The following is a 24205-nucleotide window of genomic DNA, read 5'->3' on the forward strand; positions in this document are numbered from 1 at the left end:
ATGGAGAGCCAGGAGGGAGCTGGGCCATCTCTTGGCCCACGGAGTACGGCCCCACTCCCGCTCCACTGGCAGATTGGGGAAAGAGAAGGCAGAACAGTTCAGATAGTTCCTGGGAAGTCTCGTGACCCTTTGACTCTGTGGCTTGGTTCTAATTTAACATTCTCCCAATTGAGGCAGGACCTCTTGCCCATGACTCTCGTGGTAGCTCATGGAAGTGTTGTGGGGCTGCCATCCACCACTTTCATAGAGTTCTCCCCACACAAATTAAATTCAGCATAGATTTAGTGCCACAGCCTGTCTTAGAGAGTCTAGAGCAGGGTGGGGAACCTGCTGCCTTGAGGCCACATGTGGCCTTCTGGGGCCTTTGAACTGAGTCCAAGTTCTACAGAACCAATCCTTTGATGAAGGGGATTTGTCCCGTGAAGTTTGGATTCAGTCAAAGGGCCGCACTTGAGGACCCAGAGGGCCACACGTGGCCTCGAGGTCGCAGGTCCCGTGCCCTCGGTCTAGAGGAAGCTTTCCGTGTTCTCTTCCTACTCTGACTTGGAAGGCCAAGAGCGGGTTTCTCGGGCCAGCCCAGTTTGACGTACAGGAATGGTTCGGTTGTGAGCCCACTTGGCTTGGAGGGGCGGGGGTCGTAGCGTGCCAGGGCATGGACGCAAGGCCGGCCCTTGGCCATCGGGAACTTTCCTGGCCTCGGTCCTCAAGGAGAGGGAGCAGGGGTGAAGGAGATGCCCTGGGGAGCAAGCTCCCTCCCCTGCCCATCGGAAGGGCCTCGGAGTGGGTGTGGGCGTGGCCAGTCCCCCACACGCAGCTCCTCACGCTGAGCCCTGCCATGCCCAGAAAAAGCCCGCGCGCAGGCGGTATGAACTCTACGGCGGCGGCATGTACTCGGACGACGACGCCAACAGTGACGCCTCTAGCGCCTGCTCTGAGCGCTCCTACAGCTCCCGGAACGGCAGCATCCCCACCTACATGCGGCAGACGGAGGACGTGGCCGAGGTGCTGAACCGCTGTGCCAGCGCCAACTGGTCAGAGAGGAAGGAAGGCCTGCTGGGCCTTCAGAGCCTGCTCAGGAGCCAGCGGACGCTGAGGTGAGGGGGCCCCAGGGGCCCCAGAGTCGCTGCCTTTGGGCACTGCTGCCCAGCGCCTGCCCTGGCTCCCTGCCCACCCCCCAAGCTGCCCGCAGCTCCCTCCCTCCTGTCACTGCTCCTTCTCACGCACCTCCCGGAATCCGTGCTTAGTCGTTACTCTTCTGCCCATCCTTCTCAGTTTAATTCACCATCATAGTGCGCGTTGATAGAAGGCAAATACCACCTCGTTGGGTCCTCGCGGCTACCCTGGCAGGGAGATGCTGCCGTTACCCCCGTTTTACAGCGGGGGAAGCTGAGGCTGGCATGGTGAAGGGCCCCAGATCTAGGAAGGAAGGATCTGAAGCTGGATTTGAACTCAGGCCTTGCTGACTCCAGGCCCCGCATGAGCTTTCTGCATGGCGGTGTCTCCCGGGGGCCTGGGGGTTTTCCAGTCCCTTTTTTACCTTGGACTCTTTGAAGGCAGGGACTGGCGTAGAAAAGCCAGATACCCAGCCCAGTGAAGTCAGCGGATCAGTCCAAATTGCCCCAAATCCCCTTTGGAGAGGAACTGACCCCAAGCTCTGGGATCCTGGATAGTCCTGGGGATGTGGTCAGTGCAACAAAAAGCATGGAGGACGAAATCTGCCTGGCAGAAGGCACAGGCCGGGCTGGCACGGGGTCCTTGGTGTGTGACCTGCCCCCCAGGATGGACGCTGCCCGTGTCCAGCCCCAGGTGTCAGTCACCCTCGCGCTCATGCCCACACCCCCTCTGCTGCCCACTCCTCACCGTCACCACCTCCCCCATCCCACCCCATCCCTCACGCCTGTTGGGCCCTGTGCAGTGTGGTGGTCAGCAAACCATGGCCTAGTGACGCTTTTGAAGGCAGGGTTCAAATGTTTTCTTGAAATTCCATCTGGTCATTAATTCAGCTCTTTGTCATTTTGCTAGTCGTGTCGAGCTGAAAAGATTGTGTGAGATCTTCACCAGGATGTTCGCTGACCCTCACAGCAAGGTAAGTCTGATGCCACAGCCCCTCACCTGCTTAGCTTGTCTACACGAGCACTGAAAAGCCCGAGTGGCCAGTGCGGCCTCCGGCACTGCTGCCCACATGGGGGGTGGGGGGTGCCGACCCCAGTAGCTGACGGGAAGCAGCCGTTCTCTGTCTGTCTGTCTGTCTGTGTGTCTCTCTTCTGGCACAAAACCCACATGAGTCCGCAGTCAGACCTACAAAGCCAGGGCAGAACCGGACCTCGGGCATGGACTTTTCTCGTTGCTGTGAAATGTTTCTAACCATGTTTTTGACGGGAGGAGCCAGGCTGTGGGGCGGGGATGGCCACAGCCCCTTCATGAGATGTCCCTGGCCGGTCTCTGGCCTTCCTCCCCATCGCCTTCACTCGCGTCCCAGGCTCCCTCACCGTTTTTATGTGTTATCCTCCCTGTCCCTTATCTCTGTGTGTAACGTGTCCCTTAGAGAGGGCAGGCGATGGCCCAGCGGAAGCTTTCGGCCCTTTGACCAGTCAGTGGCACAGACGACTTCCTCTCTCAAGTTCCTTCTTGGAAGGTTCGTTTTCTTCTGAACGTCCCTTCCAGAGGTGCACGCCCTTTCACAAGAAGCGCCCCTTCCAAAGCCAAAGTGGGGAACGGGCCCCTGTCCACATGAGCGTGGGCGCTCTGGGGCTCCCGAGCCACCCTTCCTAGCAGCCTTCCGTCTTCTTCTGTGAGGGAGCATTTCACTCTAGAAGTAATGCAGCGCACTTCGGGTCATCAATAACGGAGAGAGGCTGAAATGCAGGATTCTTTTTTTAAACCAGAACCAAAAGTTAGTTTTCAAAAGGAGATTCATCATCGCCTCTTGAATGGGGATGAGGATCAAGAGAAGAGAGAGTGGCCCTGGCCTGCCGTGACCTGTTGGTGTGTCCTGAGAGCTCTGAGCATCCTTGGCCCTCACAGGCTGCCCCAGGCCAGGCAGGAAGGCCAAGTGGGGCGCCCAGCCGAGGGAGAGGGAAGGCATTGCTAGCGAGTCCGGGGGACGGCCGTCCTGGGCTGAGGACTTCTCAGAAGGGGACTCTGTGGCCTCCCTGATGAGGCACTGCTCCTCGCCTCGTGTCAGGGTCTCAGTCATGAGGACCGAGCTGTCGTGGGGTCAGGAAGATGGAGGTGCGCCTCCCCCTCCTCTCCGGCTCTGGCGGCCGTCGCGCCAGCCGGCTGTGTTTCCCTCTTCCGCCCCTCTTTTGGTCCTGGGCCGCCATGTCTTCACAAGGAACACCAACGGGGGGCCCTTCTTGACGACAGTGAGAGGCGCTGACTCTGGCCCTGGTCAGGCCCTTAGCTCAGATTGTGTCCTCTGAGCCCCCCCGGCAGCCCTGGGGCGAGGCTGTGTTCTTATCCCCGTGTTGCAGATGAGGAAACTGAGGCACAGAGGGGAGAGGGAGGTAGCCGGTGTCTGAGGTGAGATTCAGACTTCAGGTGCAGCGCTCTATGCCCGTTCCACATGTGAACCTTAATAAAAGGCCTAAGAAGTCACGAGTGAGACAGAGATCTCTCTGTCTGTGCATTACATGTGTGAATATAAATTATACATGCATATGTAATGCATGATCATATGTATTATATATGACAGTAATAACAGCGCGCATTTATAGAGTGATTCCTACGTACCTGTGCTGAGCGCTTTACAGTTCTTACCTTATCTGAGGCTCGCCGCGGCCCTGCAAAGGTGCTGTTATTGTCCTCATTGTGCAGGTGAGGAAATGAGGCAGGCACATGGTGGTGAAGTGAGTTGCCCAGGGTCAAGTGTCTCTGGCAGGATTTGAACTAAACCCAGAGCTGTATCCCCTGGACCACTTAGCTGTCCCAGCACACACACACACACACACACACACACACACACACACACATGTGCATAAATGTACACACGTATGCATAAATGCATTTGTGTGTATGTATGTGTGTGTATATATATAGTTATAAACATATAGAGATAGATAGATGTGTGTGTGTGTGTGTGTGTGTGTGTGTATAGATCTGTATCCCACCCCATGGACCTTTACTGCTCTGCCAGCCAGCTCCATTCCTGTCCCTTACTGTGGCAGAGCAGCGGGCCAACACAGGAACCTCCAACTTGGATGGGGGGCGAGGGGTGCCCTTTCCCCACAGAGAGCTTCTTACTGGCCCCATCCTCCTATTGGCCCCATGGAGCAGAACCCCCTCCTCCTGGGGAAGAGCGGCGGGGCCTCGGGGTTCAACAGCTGCCTAGCTTTTCTGAGTACGGTCAGGGGCCTAGACGAGGTGGGGGAGGATGTCTGCTTGCATCTAGCTCCTCGGTGAAAGGCTCTACCCCACCTCCTGTCTGCAGATGCCCTGCAGATGCTCAGCTGACCAACAGGTCCTGTGTAAAGCTGCGGTTTTCCCTCTGCCTGTTGACACTGGGCCTATGAGGGGCGACGGCCACACATGCCCCAGTCACCGCATCTTCGCTGTAGGAATGGCCAGGGTTAGGAACAGTCTGGGGCACAGCCCACAGCGGGGGGGGGAGACCCAAAACTAGCCTGAATCAGATTAAAATGTCGTTGGAAATGCTGAACAAAACGAACAAAAATAGTGTACAGCAGTAACGACGTTCATTTATGCTGCTCTGGGCTGCCTGTCAGTTCATTTTAAACCAGAAAACTTGTCAAGGTTATTTTGTCAGGCTCCAGAGGAGGGGTCCGCATCGCAGGGTAGAGAGCCAGCTTCCTTCTGACGACCTACTCCTGTGACCTGGGGCCAGTCATTTCACTTTTCACTGGTCGGGGACCCTCTGGGGAAGTCTGGGGTTTTTTAATGCATAAAATAAGTGTGCAGTTGGGAAGGAAGGTTTCTGGCTTTCTTCCTGGCCCTCCAACTGCCCATGCAGAGCTGGGCAGAGAGGGCTCCCCCGCGGAGGATCCCATGGGCAGATGCCGCCACCGCTGCCGCCACCACCGGGGGCTTTGCCAGGAATCAAGGTTTGGGCTCTCCTCCCCGGCTGTCCCCGGCTCCTGGCAGAAGAGAGGGCCAGGTTAATGATGAGCTTTTGGAGGACCACATTTGCCGTCTTTGATTTGCTGTGTTTTCTTCCACACAGGGACTTTGCATTGATGGCAACTAATGTGTGTGTTTTTCTTTTTTTTTCCTTTTCTTTTTGCATGCTGTCTCCTGTGTCGGAACTCTCGGTAGAGAGTAAGTTGGTTCATATTTGTTGGAAACCTAACTCTGCTGCATGATGATGACATTAACCCTTCTTCTCTCTCACTTTTTCTCTCCCAAAGATTCATGCAGTGTCAGACCTGTTGCGATTTATGCAACTCTCTGTACAGTTGTGCACACCTTGTGGGTCTGTCTGGAGATGTGCTTTTCTCATCTACTAATTAACTGACGCAATTGGGGTCTGTTCTTCTGTCCTCGATGTGATGATGGCTGGCACACCTAAAGCGGCCGGCCCCCGGCCCCCGCCCCCACCCCCCGGCCTTAGCTGGGCAGCCTGTGCCCGTCAGTCGCAAGGGGCTGCCGCTGTGCAGGGGAACGGTGCCAGATCAGCGGCTCCTCGGTGCCGTGTGCCCGTGGGCGTCCCTGAACGCCTCTGGGCCTGATGGCGAGGCGCTGGGCTGGCTGGCTCGGAGGCTGCCTCCTTTCTGCCTCTTACCCCTCAGTCCTCAGTAAGCGAATGCCTCCCCTGACAGTATAGACTCCAGTATGAGGTAGACAGTACGTGGTCATCTCTAGACAAAGAATTGCTAGTTTTATCTTAGGAAATAAAACAGCCCGACTTGCTCAGCCAAACACGTTTGCTTCTTTCTTTGCCAATGGCCAGTAGCAGCAGTGAAGTGAAGATGGAGGGCAGGTCGAAAAACTCAGAACTTGAGGTCTGCTCTTCTGGTCAGGCATCTCGGACATTGGCAGCACATGGGTGAGCAGCAGGCGGGCTCCGCTGACGTTCCCGTTGTGGTGTCAGACGGGCCCAGGCGTACGAGGCAAGAAGCCCTGGGAACCTCAGAACTGGCTGCTAGTCAGTGAGCGATCTTGTCGGGACCTCCCGAGGATGGAATGGCCCTGCGGTCACTCAGACGTCAGTAAACCCTGTCGCCCGAATGGGTTATTGGATCGATCCAGGGGACCAAGAGCTCAAAGAGCCAGGGACCTTGATGAGGTCTGAGATGGCACGTCCATCCATCTGCAGATGACCACACCAGTGGGATGAGGGTGGCAGGGTCCAGAGAGACCCCGATGGGGGTGTCAGAGGCAGGCTGCCATGCCCTGGAGAGCAGCCCATCAGATAGAAGTGAGGCGGGGGGATAGTTAGCAAAAGAAATAAAACAAAACAGAGGTAAGATGACACTTTAAAATGAAGTCCGTCTGCAGTCTCCTGCAGGACGCCTTCTGGACAGATCCGTGGACCCCTTGTTTCTGTTTGGGCCGAATATGAGGGGAAGGAGTCAGGTAGGGATCTGTGGGGAGTCCAAGATGGGAGAGGCAGGAGGAGATCCTTTGGAAAAGATCTGGGCCTTTAATGGCCTTGTCCAAGGCCAACCTGCACCCCGTGGTCGGGCCTGTCCAGAGGGAGGTGCTTAATTTTAGGAAGGACAGTGGGGATGGGGAAGTACCTTAGATTGCCTGGCCTCCGAGTATCAGCCAAAGGCGCTGGAGGCAGGAGAGCTATGGAAGAGGGACCCCCAAGTACCCCTGGCCTCAGACACTAGCGGTGGGTCTGGACCCTAGGCAAGTTGCTTCATCTCTGTCTGCCTTCATTTCCTCCTCTGTAAAATGGGATGACACCAGCACCTTCCTCCTAGGGCGGTTGTGAGCATCAGATGAGATCCCTTTTCAAAAAGTGCCTAGCACAGTGCCTGGTACACAGTAGGCACTTCAAAATGCTTGTTTCATTGTCTTCCAGAAGGCTATGCCCATGGCGAGGGACTGGGACGGGTGGAGAAGGCGGTCTAGGAAGCGTTGAAGAAAGAAGTACAGCCAGTTCCTATTAAAGGACCCAGAGGAAAATAAAAAAAAGAGTTCCCAAACCAGGGCGTGGCACCAACACCCTTTCAAAAATGGTGCTTGGTGGAGCCAGTCTTCTGGATCTGATTGGAACCACCCTAGAATCTGGCAGCGGCTGGTGAATTGGTGGAGCCTTTGGGAGGAGTGAGTCCCCCAGCTCAGGCTTCAGGCAAAGAGCAATGTCTTCTCCCACAGAAGGGCAGAAAGCTCTCAGGGATCAAGTTCTGAAATGGGAAGACAGGGAGAAGGGAGGAAGGAAGACGGGCATTTGTGAAGTACCTGTTACGTGCCAGGCACTGACTCTGCCAAGCACTTTACAGTTCGGATCTCATCTTCTCCTCCTGGTAACCCTGGGAGGAGCCCCATTTTACAGCTGAGGCAGACAGAGGTGCAGGAACTTGCCCAGGGTCACACAACTAGTAGGTGTCTGAGGCCAGATTTGAACTCAGGTCCTGCTGACTCCTGGCCCAGCGCTCCATGCATGTCATGGCATCTGGAGCAAAGTCCAGTTTGGGAGGATGGTTGTTGGAAATGGCCTTCCTTTGTTGCCCTGAGCCCCAGACCACAGGACCAAGAGGAGATAGTCTGGGCCAGTGCTCGCTCTTGGTGCTGTCCGTGTCTATGGACGTCTCCTGGCAGGGATTGTCTGCAAGGTGTGTGTCTCAGTCGTGCTCAGGAAGATCTTGTTACACTAGGGGAGGAGTCACTGACGTGCCCATAGAAAGTCCATGCCCTCTGTCTTCCAGAGGTGTCTCTACTGAGGTTGGTTTGCTCAACCCTAATTCCAAGGCAGGTGGGTCCTTTTTATTAATGAGGCTGTGGTCCGGTGCATCCTAAGGAAGAGAGAACACGCTAAGGAAAGTGGACTTCTCTGGATTCTCTGTGAGGTCTTGTTTGGCTCAACACTTGATGAGTTCTGGCTGCCTGCCTTTCTGCCACCCCCACCCGTCAGTTTTTCACCTGAAGTATTTAAGATTAACAGTCCCATGTTACAGTATGTGTTATGTTATCAGCCTTGTACGTAATGATGACAGGGCCCTTTTCTGTAAACATGATCAGCTCAGAGCTTGAGGCGGCCCCGAAGCCGTGCTCTCTGGTGTTTTTAACGGCATTTCAAAACGTGGGAACGTTTCCTTTACTAGAAATTAGCCAGAGCATTTGATCTTGGTCATTACATGTTTTATCTATTTGGCTATCATAGAGGCTGTCTAAACATTCCTCTGGGTCGGTTGTAGAAAATAACAAGTTGAACATCCACGTACACCAGAAAACCTGAAATTGGCCCATTTCCCTCTCGGCATTGCCGGACAGTTATGTAGTGTTGACTCAGGACTAAGCTCGTTAGCACTTAAGCTAGCTAGTAGTTAAAGGTCCGCATTTGTCTGCTCCCATATTCTTCCTGCCCTCCCACCCCAAGCCGAATGCGGTTGGAAGTCCTCGGGGCCAGCCTGTCCAGCCCAAATCGCCACTGTCACCTCCTGGTCAACGGCCTCCGATGGCCCCCGAATGGGCCTGTCTCGGCCCGTCTGGTCACCGTCGGCCAGCTTGGGCCAAGTCCACGGGGGTCCGCCGAAGGCCCGCCCTGGCAGCCCGGAGGCCTTGGGTGTGTCAGCCATCATGGTGAGGTTTCCTTTCTCGAGTGATGCTGCATGGAGTAGAAGCTAATTGTCCAAGTTCTGCCCGAGTCGGGCCGTGTGTGAGGTGTCCTCTTCTATCGCAGAGCCCGATGACAAGCAAGCCAGATTGTTTTCCTGCTTGGCTGCCAATCACTGCCTCGTCTGCCTCTGGTTCCTTTTGAGTTGAGCCCCGAGGGTCAGTGTGTCCTCCTCCCTGTCTTCTCTTTCCTCACCATCCCTGTCTCTGCCAACTCTAGGTCTTCAGCATGTTTCTGGAAACGCTGGTGGACTTCCTCCAGGTGCATAGAGACAACCTTCAGGATTGGCTCTTTGTGCTGCTGACTCAGCTGCTGAAGAAAATGGGAGCAGATTTGCTTGGGTCCGTGCAGGCCAAAGTTCAGAAAGCCCTGGACATCACCAGGTAATGCGCCACCCGGTCTCTGGAGCCCGAGGGAGCCCTTCTTGGGATGAAAGTTTCTGAGTTAATTTCGGATTATTCATATGGGTTCCGTTTGTTCATCTTAACAGAAGTGCCCGTACTTTTGGTAACTTGGCCGTTTGGTGTAAGATTAGTTTATGGGGAGTTGAGCTAAAACGGGGTGTCTGGGAGAACCTCAGGTCTGGACGCAGAGACTGGGGTTTGGGGTTCTGCTCTGCAGCTGAGCGCCTGTGTGGCTTGGAGCACATCCCTTGGGCTTCCAGAACGAGGGTGAGACGAGATTCTCCGGACCTCCCAGAGAGAGCTCTGGAATCCAGATCAGTCCCACTGATTTAGGAGGTGTCTGCCAAGTGCTTGCTGAATGGGAACTCTGTGGCGGGCGCTTGGTAGGGGAGACCAGGAGAAGGAAGTCCAGCGTCAGGCCGCGCGTCCCAGGTGACGCCTTCCCGTGCACGGAGGCACCGGGGATGCAGCGTATATGTAGAGGAGTGGGTATGAGCTCGGAGGACAGAGGCGAGCCCTGGAGGGAGCCAGGGAGTGAGTGAGCAAGCCTGCGAGCCCAGGGCACAGCCAGCAGACCTTCTGTGGGAGGCAGAGTGTGGGATGGAGTGATATGATAGCGCGTGGCATAGGCGGGAGGAGGCAGAAGGGGATGAATGTCGGACTGGCCAGGGCAGCTTGTGAGCGGAGAGGGCCGTGCGTGGTTAAGCCCATGGTGAGGAGGAGAAGGAGGAGGCGGAGGCCTCCAGCAGGCAGGCAGTCCTAGCGGGAGGGGTGAAGGGCACGCCGACTCATTAGGTGGGCTGAGTAGCTGTTTGGGCCCGGCAGGAAAGCAAAGGGGGAAAAATGTCTCCATTGGCAGTGTTGGAGGGAGAAAGCGGCTCCCCACAAGGATGGGACCCCGTGATTAGGACTGTGAAGGGAGGGAGGGAGCCCCCAGCATCCGGGAGAACAGGCAGGGGCTGTTGGGGGGCCAAAGAGGGACTTGTCCCTTCAGGTACTTCCTTTCTCCTAAGGGAATGAGCCCATGGGGGCCCAGGGAGGTAGATGCACCCTCAGATACAGTCGTGGGGGTCAGCCACGGTACAGGAGATGACCTGGGGGAGCTTGTGTGAGCTTGGCATGGCCTTATGTCTAGGAAGTAGCAGCTGGGAGCCTGGGCTGGGCCTGAGGATGTTTGGGTTGGGGGTAAGCGTGGGGGAATGTGTAATCAGTCCAGAAAGAAGGACCGAAATCTGATAGGGAACACTGAATGCTGAGGGTTTTCTTAGTATCCTGGAGACGGTAGGGAGCCACAGACTTCTTGAAGGGGGTGCTGTTTGTCAGCTCTGTTGAGGAGAGAGTGGAAAGGGGAAGGACGGAAAGCAGGGAGACTCGATGAGGGGACTGTGGTAATAGCATGGACCTGAAGCCTCGTGGGGCCCTGTGAGAGATGGGCCAAGAAGTCTTTGTGGTGACCCCAACCACGCTCGCCAGCCAGGGAAGCAGTTCCCAAGAAGATGTCTAGGTTTACCTTTTTTAGGGCGAGGCCACAGACCCAGCGCTCAGTCCAGAGCAGGTACAAGAACATTAGCGGACAGCATTTATACCGCATGTGTCAGGTTTGTGGGAGCGCCTGCCGGGTCTTCTCATTCCGCCATGTTAATAAGGCATAATTTCTGAGGAGGGGAAGTGCCCACGATTGGGAATCAGGAAAGGCTTGGTGTTGGGTTCAGCAGTGATCTGAGCTTTCCGAAGGGGAGTCCCTATTAGCCTGGAGGCCGGTACCCACTGCAGGTGGAAGGGAGATTTCCCTCTCCTTATGCTTCTGACTGGTGGTGGCTGTTTTTTGGGGGGGAAGAGAACCTCCTAAGTGACATTTCCCAACCACTCGGCGGAGGGGCATCTCAGGCCTGCCATCCAGACCGCTCGCTACCGAAACGGCTGCTCGGTACCTGTGCGTGCCACGGGCAGCCAGGGAGCTGTTGCCAAGAGTGACTGGGAAGGAAGGACGAGCCTCTGTTGCTTTTGGCAAGTTTGAGCCGCTCCCCTTTTAACGCTTAAAATCAAAGGCCGTGATCTCTGGAGAATCCAAATTGTGGAGGGTACGTGGGAAGAGGCCACGGCACGTAGCTGCTGGCAGTTTGTAGGGAAAGTATAGCAAGCGCGGGAACGCTGGAGGGTGGCCGTGAGATTTCAGACAGGACGGCTGTGGTCCAGCCCGTGCCCACCAGGATCCCCACCAGAACATCCCCCACCAATGATCGTCCACCCAGCCCCTGCCTGGAGACCTCCAAGGAAGAGGCATAGGCCTTCTCGATAAGCCATCAGGCACACAAGGATGTGCCTCTGCACCTTCCCCGCTGCCCCTGGTCCACCTTTGGGGGCCAAGCACCGCCCTTCTACCCGATCGCCCTCCGAGTGACTTGTGTTGAGGGCCCTTCACTGTCCTGTTTGGCTTCCTGTAAACGCACTTCAGCTCATCACATCCTTCCTCAAAGCTGGTGCCAAAGATGCATAATTGTTCAGTATCATCTGGCCCAGACAGAGCCCGGAAGAAATCTCCACTCCTCCTTCCTGTGAGGCCTCCTGCCTTCCTTAAGACAAGCCCAGGTCCCATCAGCTCTTGGAGGGCTGCATTGCCACGTTGACTGTTGGTGGCTAGTTGTCCCATTCATGCTTAATTAACGTGAAGGTATTTTACAGTCCTGTTTTCTAAACGTGTCTTATGCTTGAAGCAGTTTTTTGCTTTTTCTTTTTTAAGTCCAAGGCACGCCTTACAGTAATGTAGATTTCATCTTCTTTGATCCAGCCTAGTGCTCTGGCTCACTTGTCAGCTCTTTGGATCCTGACTCAGTCTTCCAGTGTGGGAGCTACCCTCTCCAGACTTGTGTCGGCTGGGAGTTGGAGGAGTCTGTCAGCTCTGCCTTGAACAAGTTATTGAGGACAGCGTTCAACAAGGCAGGGTCATGCAGATTCCCGGGGCGCTCCCCTGGAGACCCCCCGCCAGCCTGGTGTTGGCCCCTTCACAGCGACCATTTCCCTCTCTCCCTTCAGCCTGTTCTGATCCGCCTCTCCCTTCCTCATCTCTGTGGCTTGCTAACCCCTCTCGCCCCAGAGTCCGATCGACTCATGCTGCTGTTCCGCGTGCGGACTCTGTCCGTGGCTGCGCTGGCCTTTCGTCAGCTGGCGTCCGGCCCCGTGGCTCCGTCCTTCGCAGGGCAGTGGAGGGGCTTGTTCTTGTCGTCGTGGACCTTGCCTGTCTCCCCATCTCTGCTCGGAGCTTCCTCTGATGGTTTGTTTTCTTCCGATAGCTCAGGTTTTCCTCCTCACCGAAGCCGCTGACCCTTTTCTAGCATTTCGTCCGTGAGTTTCATCCTTTCTGGCCCTCCCGCCTCTAGAGTTCTGTAGCGTCCTTGGAAACCTGCTCCCCCAGAATCTCGGGCCCATGTCAGGCTATGCCCCGCCTTGCTCGTTTCTGTCGGGCCCCCACAAGGTTCCCGTCATTTCTGCCACACCAAATTCCTTCCTGTTGGTGAGAATCTGACCCAGAATAGAGTTTCTGTTTGTTGGTTTGTCTTACCTTTTGGAGGATTAAAACCATCATTATGACAAGACAAGAGATTACTCCCTGCTCTGCCTTTGGTCCAGAGATGTTGAAGTCGTCCTTCTCTCCATTCTGGTGTCACCAGACTCGGGGTCTGGTCATCTCAAACTTCCGGGTGGCTTCAGTGTGTGTCAGTGATGACATCCCTTCTGTTTCTCACGTCCTCTCACTGCCAGGTTTCCACATAAGGATGTGCCTTTTTAACATACAACGTCGCCTCATCCCACCCTCCTGTGTTTTTGAATCGTAGTGACCTCCCAGTCAGCCCACCATTCCTGATGATCCCTCGGAGTCTACGTGATTCCTTCCATTAGCTTTTCCACAAGGCGTGGCTGTGCTGCAGTCTGCGCCATTGAAGAGAGTGTCCCCACTGACAAGGCCAGCGGTCCTTGGAGGATGGAAGCCCTTGGTGCGAGTCGCCTCCTCGAGGGGGGATGCTGCAGTCTGCCTCCTGTGGGCATCCTGGAGTGGCCCTGACCTCGTCTCCATGCCAGAGTCACTGCAGGGGCATCACGTGGGGGCAGGCTTGAGATGCTCTTCCTGAAGGCTGCGTCTTCCTCATCTGGAACGGGGGAGAGGCTTTGGGGTTTACCTGCAGTTCCTCTTTTGGGCGGGGGGCTGATTATGAGCTCCCGAGGCACGTGACGATGTCCCCAAACAGTCAGCTGCTTGGTGCCTTTGGGGCCAGGTGGAAGCCTCTGTCTGCCTGAGAGGGATTCCCCACTTGGCCTTAGCTTCATAGCCACACGTTTCTGCTTAGACTGGTAGGTGAGGACTTGGGTCACGAACGCTCGGGTTAACGGTCAGCTCGGCCGCAGTTCAGTTAGGACCAGAGTTGCTGTGTCTGTGCCCGCTGTCAGTCCATTTTCGGTGGTGGTGGTGGTTCTGGTCTCACTTGGTGCCCTTTTCTTCCAGAGAGTCTTTCCCCAATGACCTTCAGTTCAACATTCTGATGAGGTTCACTGTGGATCAGACCCAGACGCCGAGCTTAAAGGTAAGAGCCCAGAATGAGACATTCTCCATAAAGAGATTGATCTGTCCACTCACAATACGAAAAGATTTTTCAATTGGTGGATTTTGTTTTTATGAACTTTCAGGCAGTCCAGCCCACCCTGCGGGACCAGCTGCGTTCCTCCCCTGGGAGCTCCAAGGTTTTTGTCTGCATCGCTGACGCTCCCCTGCCCCTATACTCCAAGAAAGTCTGCTTTGCCTGCTAACTAACTTGGCAAAGGACTTTTGAGCATGCGATGTCTGCCATTCCAAGTGAGGCGCTCCTCACCTAGGGCTGGGTGTCTGCCACACTGCCTGCACCTCATTCAGGAGCACAGACGGTTTTCTCTGTAGGCGTTCCTGGTGCCCAGATTCAAAGGAGGAGCCATTACCCCCGTGTACCCCGTGTACTCCAGTTACAGACCAGGCCACTGGCATTTTAACCATGGTTCTCTCTTTTGCTTATTACAGCCTTTTGTGCCTCATGCTTGCATTTGGAAGGGGTCATGAGTTCATTTACTAACATCTTTAACTGCAAACTCGGCTCATTCTCCTCTGGTCTCTCCTGCTAATATCTCCTTCAGGAATTGGAGTTTGCCTCTGAGGACCGCTTGGGCTGCATTCTGTGTGTGCTGCATTTAAATTGTCGTGACCTTTAATAGAATGTGCTGTTTGTATCGTTTGTTCTTGAGCCTGGGTACTGTCCAACCAGTTGGTGGGGGGTGGGGGGAAGGGTCTCCTTCCGGGCCTGTTTCCCATCCTAATTCCTCGGTGTGGTTTATCTGTGTAATCTTGTTTTTAAAAAATCTTCCGTGTGTATTAGGAAAGACCTCACTCCCTCATCTCGTTCAGCTTTCTCCGTAGACTTTAGCATAGCTGGGTCTGTTTCTTCACAACACGCTTCCAGCCTATTTTCTTGATTATCCTTTGCCCATTTTCTCATGTTTGATTAATGGGTTTTAGAAATCTCCTCTGGTGGTAGAGGAGACTTGGGGTGCAGAGCCGTGATTCACAGCTCATTTGGAAAGGAGGCAGTGCATTGGAAGAGCCTCGGAGATCCTGTTGGGGGGGAGCCTGAGACCGCCATCCAGAACTCCGAATTCTTAGGGAGGTGTCCTCCCTGAAGGTGCTCCCCCTCCCCCACAGAGGCTCTGAGGACATCTCTCCCGTCTCCAGGTTGGGCGGAGCATGAAGCATGTCTTTGAAAACAAATCAGAAGAAGGATTGAAAAGGGAGGGGGATTGAGATGTGCTCCAGGGTGGGGCTTGAAGGAGGACAGGCCGTGCACGCTTGGAGCGACGTAGGAGAGAAGGGGCATCCTGGGGGCTTCCTGCTGAGGACCCTGGGTCTGTTGGCTGTCCCGGGCACGTGTTCTGAGCCAGCCTGATGAGGATCTTCCCCAGACTGATCTCAGTGGACAGCCATCAGGCCCTTCTGCACCAGTGGAACTGCCGAGAGGAACCCAGAGAGTCTTGTGAAGGAGTCCTGAGCCCCTTGGTGTAGCAGGCCTGCCTCCTTATTACTGACAGTGGCTCCAGACAGGCAAAGTTGACAGTGCCCCTCAGTCTGTCTTCCCATCCGTTTTGGGGTGCCCCAGACATTTGGGTCTGATAGTTGGTATGGGCCAAGAAGATGGCTCCATAGAGGAGGAAACCCCATGAACAGGAGGCACCCTGACCCTAAAGTGCCCTCCAGGCCATGTTATCCAGGTATGCTTTTGGTTGTATCACTGGTCTTCGGATGGACTCCAGGGTTGCTGTGATCCACAATGGGGCTGTCCGGGAAGGCTCTCTGTCCTCTGTCTGGGTCTTTGCTGGCCTTGACCCTTCCCAGCCCTTACCCCCAAACCATGCAGCCAGGACTCAGATGGCGCTCCTACTCCCCACCCCTGACACAACTCAGTACTCTGACACTGTATAGCTTTGGTCAGGCCTCCACATCACATCCTGCCACCATCTACAAAGATGCTACATTCTTCCTTTTCCATCATGAGGCTATGTATGGTTTTTCCCCCGTTAGAATATTAGCTTCTTGAAGGCAACGGCTCTTTCACCAGCATTTCACACAATGCCCAGCTCACATGCTTGTAATAAATGCTTTATCATTCATTTGTTGATGAACTTCCTATTAAATTTCCAACTAGAAGAGTTAGAGCTTCACGACCATGACCAAGAGGGAAATTATGTGTGACGTTGAGAAAAGTTGTTAGTGCTGCCTTAGACAGCTTCGTCTACTTTTCCCTGGAAGGGAGTTTTGCTCTCCCTGATGGCAGAAAGGATCAGTGCCTGGAAGCTCTCTTCCAACCATCTTTCTTAGGTATGGAATCCTATAGTCTCCATGAAACTGCCTTCCACATCCTCAGAGGATGTCATTGACATCACCAACGCTGTATTGGCCCATGCGACCATCCTGTACTCAAGCTGATGCTAACAGGATGTGGACGAACACCGCCCTCTCTGGCCCCAAGGCCAATGGAAGTCAACACCATTGCCTCATTTGGGTGCAAAGCTTCAGCTCTGTTGGAGGCTCCGTCTTGGCCTCCCTGTCCACATGGTCAGCTTTTGGGGAGCCTGATGATTCTGGCTTCTCTCTCGTCTGTTGCAGGTGCTCATAGAGATGATGTTTTGTGGTGGTGGTCAAAGGACAGATCATGACCTTTGAAGAGGTGAGGTTAGCTGGGCTCCATTTGTTATGTTCTGGACACTTGACTCAGGGTATTTAAAACATTCACTTGAAGGTGGTGAACAGTCCAAGTACTTTGGAGCGAAATGTCCCTAAAGCTCTCCTGGCATCTTCAAGACTTGCATTATGGGGTGGTTTTTTTCATAGCCATACAGATAATGTGTCATGCATGGTTGCAGAGCCCAACTTGAATCCATAAAAGCTGCTCTGCTCTGTGGAAGGAGCTGATTATGTAAATCCTGATAAAGGAGGAGAAGGGAGGAGGTCTTACATGTAAATTAGGTAATAACAAAAAAAAAATCTTTTTGTCTCTTTCATCTGAATTATTTTTAAGGGAAGAGTTGATAAGGTTGGTTGTGTGAGTGTGAAGAAGGAAAAAATCTGACAAGTAGATTGGTTATGTCCAGTGAAGGGGAGGGAGGGAGGGAGGAGTTGAGGATGATGTCATGGTTAGGAGCCTGGGTGACAGGGAAGATGACGGTGCTGTGGGCCGTAGGAGGGAAGAAGATGAGTTCAGGTCTTGGATCAGTTGAGTCTGAGGTGTCCACCTGTGGGAAATGCTAGAGAGAGCATTCTTGTTCATCTCTAGGTAGAACTGCCCCTGTGGCCTGCTCCTTCAGAACCCTGAAATCGCCTCACCTCCCTCCCCGTTTAAAGTAAAGGTTCCCCATGGGCTGCCTGCCAGAAACATCTGCGTGTTGTCTCAATTTCGCCATTGTCTTTAATGACATCATCTAAAATTTCTAGGATTGATTCTTGACCTCCCAGTTCAGTTTCCAATTAATTTGTAATTGTTTCTTTAGCGGCCTTTTACTGAACATCAGTTTTATTGCATTATGTTCCACAAGAGATGCATTAATACTTTTTCTTTGCTAGATTTGTTCATGAGATTTCTTATGCACTTGCACACGGTCAGTCTTGTAGAGATACCACACTTAGGTAAGAAATAGGTATGCTACTTTCCATTCCCATTCCGTCATCTCCCAAGCTCTATCGGGTCTAACTTTTCTATAATTCAGTTTGAGCCCTTTGCTTCTTTCTGGTCATATTTATGTGGATCTGAGAGGGTCTGTTGAGGTCACCACCCCCCATCCCACTATTATAGTTTTACTGTCTCTTCCTTCTTGTAATTCATTTAACTATTTTTTTTTTTTTAATATTTAGATGTTAGGTCATTTGTTACATCAATGTGTGGTGTTGATATTAACTCACTGTCATGGATACCTCTTTCAGCAAAATGTGCTTTCCGTGTTTACTTCTTTTAATTATTTTTGCTCTGTGACCGTGATTGCTACCCACTGCCTTTTTTTTTTCTTTACTTCCACTGAAACATAATTGATTTGCTCCAGCCCCTCCTTTTAACTCTGTGTGCATCTTTCTCTTTCAAGTATGTTTCCTGTAAACAACATATTGTTGGGTTCTGCTTTCTAATCCCTCACCCAGAGACCAGTGATACATCCTCCGCTTTTTGGTTTTCTAACCCTCTTTGAAGGCCACCCTCCTCAGTTAGAATTTGTTTTGGTGAGGACTCCTCTCTCCCTTAACCTAACCTCCTTCTTTCATTCCTCCCTCTCCCTTTGCCACTTTCTCTCCTCCTTCTCGGTTGAGTAAAGCGTACTTCAGCACCTACCGTGTTGGTGCCTCTGTTCTTCCCTCCCTTGGCGAGTTCAGGTGAGAGTAAGTGTCGAGGGTCGCTTGCTTCCTGCACATGGGTCTTCCTTCTTATTTGTATAGACTCCGCATAACTTGGGCACTACAGTTACAGGAGATAATTTTCCCATGCTTCCTCAGCTTTGTTCCCCCCGTCCAAGTGTATTCTTTTCCCACTGCCTTTCCACTCTTTTTCTAAGATTGTCAAAACATAACAGAACCGCTCCTCGGCTCTCTGTCTAATTAGGTACTTTCCATGATCCCTGATGATGATAGGGTTGTGAAGGGAGAATTGAGCCTTGTTATTCCCTTATGATCTCTCGTGGTTACGTTTTTATGCTTCTCTTGACTCTTCTGTTTGTACTTCAAAGTTTCCACTTAGTTTTAATCTTTTATCAGCAATGTTTATAAGTCCTTTATTTAATTGTTATTGTTCAGTCATTTCAGTCGTGTCTGACTCTTCTTGATCTCATTTGGGATTTTCTTGGCAGAGATACTGGAGTGGTTAGCCATTTCTTTCTCCAGCTCATTTTACAGATGAGGAAACTGAAGCAAACAAGGTGAAGTGACTTGCCCAGGGTCACACAGCTAGTAAGTATCTGAGTTCAGATTTGAACTCAAGTCTTCCTGACTCCAGGCCTGAGGTTCTTTCCAGTGTATCACTTAGCTGCCCCTTTATTTCTATAAAGGTCCATTTTTTCCCCATAGAGTTATGTTTAGTTTTGTCAGGTAAGTTATTTTTGGTTGTAAGCCTCCATTCTTAGTCTTCTGTAATAAATTCCAAGCTCTCCACTACTTTGAAGTGGTGGCTGCTAAATCTTGTGTGATCCTGACTGGTTCCTCAGGACTTGAATTCTTTCTTTCTGGCTACTGGTGGTAGTTTTTCTTTGACCCAGACATTCTGGATTTTGGCTGTAATGTTCCTGGGAGTTTTCATTTGACGAGTTTCTTTCGGGAGGTGACTTTGTATTCTGTTTTTACGTTGCTCTCTGGTTCCAAGAAGACTGCGCAGTCTTGTTTTTTTGTTTTTGTTTTTGTTTGTTAAGATTCCATGAAACAGGAGGTCTAGGCCCTATTTTAGTCGTGGTCTTCGGGTAGTCCAACGATTGTTTAATTTGTCTCTCCTTGATCTGTTTTTTGCTTCCATTATTTTGCTATGAGACGTCTTCTATTTTCTTCTACTTTTTCAGTCATTTGACTTTGCAATCACATTTCTTGTTTTGTGGAGTCATTAGCTTCTTTTTGGTTCATCTTGATTTTCAGAGAGTTTGGTTTTTGGGTACCTCTTGTCCTCTTTCCAATTCCATAGCTTTCATTTCTCTTCACATTTCTTCCTCTGGTATGCTCATTTGATTTTTAAAATCATTGTTAGCACTTAAAAAAAAAACCAACCTTATGCTTTTTCTTTTCTTTTTTGTTTGGTTGTTGTTGTTGTTGTTGTTGTTTTTCTTAAGGCAGTTGGGGTTAAGTGACTTGTCCAGGGTCACACAGCTAGTAAGTGTCAAGTGTTTGCTCTGAGGCTGGATTTGAACTCAGGTCCTCCTGACTTCGGGGCCGGTGCTCTATCCACTGCGCCACCTAGCTACCCCCATGCTTTTTCTCTTCCAGGAATTCTTGCTGAACTTGCGCCCACGTTGTGTTTTCCTTGAGTTCTTTGCTTGTAGGTGTTTTGGAGTCATTCTCTTCTTCTGGGTTTGGGTCTTGGGACATCACCCTGTCTCTTTAGGGTAGGATTCTCTTTTTGTTGTTCGTTCTCCCAGCCTCTTTCCCGTCTTAGATCAGCCCCTGCAGACCCGCCTTGTTACTGCTTTCTTGGGGCATTGAGGTTGGATTGGTCTGGGGTCTTAGGGACAGCTCAGGCTGGGGACCTGCAAGCTTTCAGTGTCCCAAGAGAGATGCGGGGCATCCCCAGGGTGAGTGCCGGCACCTGGCTGACCCACCCTCCGGGTAGGGGCAGAGGTTCTGAGTGGAGCGTCGCTGGGCTTCAGGGTTGTACTGCAGGCAGGATCCGCACCCTTCCTCTCGTGTCTGCTGTTTCGTTTGCATCATCCCAAAGCTGGGGTGTGGCAGTGACGAGCACGCAGTGTGAGGCTCCGGGGATAAGAGCACAAGGCCCTTACTGGGTGTGTGACCCTGGGCAAGTCACTTCACTTCTGTTTCCTTCAGCTTCCTCAGCTTGGAAATAGGGACAATATGAGCTCTGGGAGCGGAGGGACAACGGCAAGATGGGCACGTGCCGCGGACTCCGCACGGCCCGGAAGCTGCGCAGCCACCGGCGGGACCAGAAGCGGCCCAACAAGCTGTGCAAGGAGGCCCACCTGGGCACGGCGCTCAAGGCCAACCCCGTGGGGGCACCTCGCACGCCAAGCACATCGTCCTGGAGAAAGCCAAGCGGCCCGGTTCTGCCATCAGGAAGTGGCAAAAAAAGTGACAGCCTTTGTTCCAAGTGCCATTATCGAGGAAAGTGATGGCATGCCGAAAGGCCGGGCCATGAGCGGTGTTCCCGGTGGCGCGTTGGAGTTGTGAAAGTAGCCAGCATTTCTCTGCTGCTTTGTCCAAAGGCGAGGAGAGACCGAGATCACGAAGGGATTCTTACAATAAATGTTTTCATTTAAAAAGAGAAAATGGGGGTGATGACAGCGCCCCTATCCCAGGGTTCTCGTGCGGGTCCAGTGAGATACTGTTGGCAAAGTGCCAGCACAGCACACACAGTAGGCGCCACATAGATGCTTCTCTCCCCCCCCCCCCCCCCCCCCCCCCGTCAGTACATCTTAGCTTGGTCTTTTCTGGCTGTTTCATATCAGTCTCGCTTCTTAAAACATTTGGAAATCCTGAGTATAGAATCCGTGGAACAGTGATGTTTGTTTTAAAGAGTGTTCCTGAATTTCACATTTAAATGAGCCTGGTCTTTCCAAGCAGCCAACTTGGAAAGTTATATATTTACATCAACAATTCTCCCAGTGTTGGAAGTATTTTTGTACGTCTTGTAGCCTTGCCTTTCAAGAACCCCTGGAGAAAACCAGCCTCATCCCCAGCTTTTGCCAAGTACTAAAGCACCCAGTCGGAATCCTCTCTCTTCTTTACCCCTTGCTCATAGTAAGTGTTGGTGGACTTGAGTTGCAGCTGTAACACTAGACCCCTGAGTGTGTGTCCAGCTCCCCCCAACGGCCCTTCTAATAAAGCCTACCTGGGAGGGGCCTAGAGACCCCACCGTGAGACTTGGAGAAGGCCTGGGGGATGCAGCTGAGTGAAGGTGTGACATGCGCAGGGGTGAGGGAAGGTGTGGCACGCACAGGGGCTAGTGGCCCCCGAGGGAAGGCGTGACATGTGCGGGGGCCGGTGCCCTCCAAGGGAAGGCGTGACGTGCAGGGTCTGCTGCCTTGGCCCCTCGCCCTCCGCGGATGAGTTGGGCTCTGTGGGGTCACTTGTCTCGCTTCCTTTTGTCATTCCGAGGGTGGTCAGGTATGACTGACTTAGCCCTGCACTGGTTTGGAGGGCTGGCACGTGGACTCTTTAAAAGGGTACATCCTCGGCCACTCCCAACACTAACCGATGCTCTCCCCTCCCTCCCTGACTTCGCAGGTAAAAGTCGCCATCCTCAAGTACATCGAGACGCTAGCCCAGCAGATGGATCCGGGGGATTTTGTCAACTCCAGTGAAACGCGCCTGGCCGTGTCTCGGATCATCACGTGGACCACGGAACCCAAAAGTTCTGACGTTCGGAAGGTACGCAGATCAGAGGGGAACATTCGGCCGCTAGGGGCGTCGCGGTCCTCCACGCCCTGAGCCTAGTTTCAGCCTCGGCTTTGTGGCGCACTTGGCTGAGACGCGGGCTCCTAATGGCACCTCCCTCCCAGGGTGACTGAACATCCAGTGAGATCACGTTGGTAGAGTATGGGCACTGTGTAAACGCGGCTACCCAAAAAAGTGGCATGCTTCCGCTGTACAGACCCCCATACAGCGGTTGTCGGGGGGGCGCCCACCATGACCAGTGCCCTGGGAAGAGCCTCCCTGGGAGCGTGGGAGGGTGTGACCATCGGGCGGCCGGGCGGGGCTGTGACCCTTCCCAGGAGTCTCACCAGCGGCCTGGGTGGACACGCTGGTCAGATGTCAGCAGCCCCAGGCATGCTCCCTTCTTTGGTGCCGGGTCCATGACTGGCCGCTGCCTTCTGTCTCAGCACCTTCCACTGGGAAGATGCCTGAGAAGCCAGAATGGCAGAGCCTCAGGACCCTTGAGAATCGGGCCTTGGCCAGGCTTGAAGAGGCTTTGACCATCCACACAGCCAGTTGAGGGCCCCTAGAGAGGGCGTGGAAGGGTGTATTAGAGTGTTCAAAGCTGGAAAAGGGGGCGGAGGCTTTCAGGGATGGCCTGGCGGGGCTCCTCCTCTTTTGGGGGAGATGGCAGCTCTGTGCACAGTGACTAGGGCCACGTTAGCCACCGGGGGGCCCAGGACCATCTGGCTGTGGGCGGCAGCATCCAAAGTCATCGATTGCAGCAGGCCTCGGTGGGTGGGAGTACATTCCTGTGCCCTGCGAGGAGAGGAAGGATGGAGGCGGAGATAGCCTCAGAGGCGAGTGCGGGCAGTCTGCCGTGACGCCGCTCTTCCTGGTTTTTCAAGGGGCTGAGAGGTCTTGGTTTAGTTCTGATTTTCCCTAGAGGTGGGCCTTCCCGAAGGGCAGATGTCTGTCCTCGGGACAGTGGTGCTCTGACACCATGGTCCAACCCTGATCTCTGCAAGGTCGTGGTAGGGGTGAGGAGGCTGTGGGCTGGCTCACCTGTGGCCTCTGGTATTGACTATTCTCTCTATCATGGTGCTCGAGGAGCAGGGAAACAGGCCAGGGAAGTGGCCCTCCAGGAGCCGCCCTTCTGCCGGGCCACACTCGTCTGTTGCTCTTTCTCCAGCGGGCCTTCTGGCAGTTGGATTAGCATAGCGCTGAATTTGTGTGTTTGTTAGAGAGGTTGGCATGACCCAGCCATGAACAGTAAGTCTCAGTTGGTCCTAAGGTAGGTAGAGGCCTCCTGTCTTTTGGCATAGTGTGGCTCTTCCCGGCGCTCCCTTTACACTGTCCACGCAGGCAGGTCATCTCTGGTTTTGTTGTGCTGCTGGCAGTGCAGGAGTCCAGTTGGGGACAAACCCAAGAGGACAAGGAGAGGCCCCGATAGCGAGAGCGCAGACTGAGCTGGCCCTGGCATGTTTCAGTGGAGCTCTGGGTGCGAGATTTTCCCCAAGAACAAACCCGAGACGCTGGTTTGACCCGTGGTCTGCTTGAGCCCTGCATCGACTGTGTGGTCAGTCCTTGCCATGCTTGACCCCTCCCTCTGAATGGGGCAGCGAGCGCTGGAGCCAGGCTGAACCATTTCTTAGACACCTAGAAGCTCTTTCCCCTTGGACGGCCACTGAACTTGACCTCTCGGTCCCCTGGGCAGCTACCTAGGAATTTTGGGGCAGTGAGGGAGAGGAGGTGCCAACCCGCGTCAGTAGAAAGTGTGCCATCCCTGGGAAGGCAGGTCCCGGCGCCGTCGGCAGCATTCCATGACCCCAGAGGTCTCCGGGTGCCTTCCTCCCAGGGCCGAGCTTCATCTGACGTCTCAGAGGCTCGTTTTGGCCGCTGGTTGGTTGGTGAGGGGAGCAGTTAGAGCTGACCACCCGCCATCGCCTGGGCTCCCCTGTCCCCTGCTCTCTCCAGTGCTGCTGGACACTCCTGCTTTGGCCTTCTCTTGGCCTCACTGTGTTCTCTCCTCCTCTCGCCATCTCTGTCTCACCAGTAGTTGACGGGAGGCTGGTCTGAGGGGACCAGAGCCCCAGCTATTTACAGCCAGCCCAGAGCCCTCCCACATCTGCTCTGGTCCTGAACCTTGCTGTGTGGGCAGCTGTCCTCTGGTGCCAGGGGAGGGGCGCCACGTCTCCCAGGCTGGCTTCTTCTTCCTGTCCTGGTGGCAAGGCTCAGTCGGGAGCAGGGTGGAGCTCGGGTGCCCCTGACCTGTCCTGGCAGCTGCAGAGCCCTGGCCCAGGCCACAGGCTAGCGGAGTCTGCTTTATGCTTCACTTTTCATTATAAAGAAACCCTTGGGAAAAGAGGATGGAAGGAAGGTGGCATTGATGAAGGCCCTGCTGTGACCCAGACCTAGGCCAAGCAGAGAGAGACACAGCCCCAC

The 24205-nt window shown here is 53.6% G+C and overlaps 1 protein-coding gene across 12 annotated transcripts in view; it reads left to right on the top strand.

Annotated features, from left to right (window-relative positions):
* CLASP2 (cytoplasmic linker associated protein 2) overlaps nt 1–24205 on the top strand; it is a 141467-nt gene that overhangs the window by 107335 nt on the left and 9927 nt on the right. For 6 of the 12 annotated variants that reach the window (XM_027835789.1, XM_027835794.1, XM_027835800.1 and 3 more), the window contains 7 exons: nt 844–1094; nt 2023–2086; nt 2956–2958; nt 8960–9123; nt 13643–13721; nt 13825–13878; nt 21632–21775. In XM_027835789.1, the coding sequence (XP_027691590.1) occupies nt 844–1094; nt 2023–2086; nt 2956–2958; nt 8960–9123; nt 13643–13721; nt 13825–13878; nt 21632–21775 (759 nt within the window). The remainder of the gene's footprint in view (nt 1–843; nt 1095–2022; nt 2087–2955; nt 2959–8959; nt 9124–13642; nt 13722–13824; nt 13879–21631; nt 21776–24205) is intronic. The other 6 variants (XM_027835792.1, XM_027835797.1, XM_027835799.1 and 3 more) reach the window with 3 other exon arrangements.

This window comes from Vombatus ursinus, unplaced genomic scaffold (genome assembly GCF_900497805.2).
Source record: "Vombatus ursinus unplaced genomic scaffold, bare-nosed wombat genome assembly UNPS02014817.1, whole genome shotgun sequence".
Taxonomy (NCBI): domain Eukaryota; kingdom Metazoa; phylum Chordata; class Mammalia; order Diprotodontia; family Vombatidae; genus Vombatus; species Vombatus ursinus.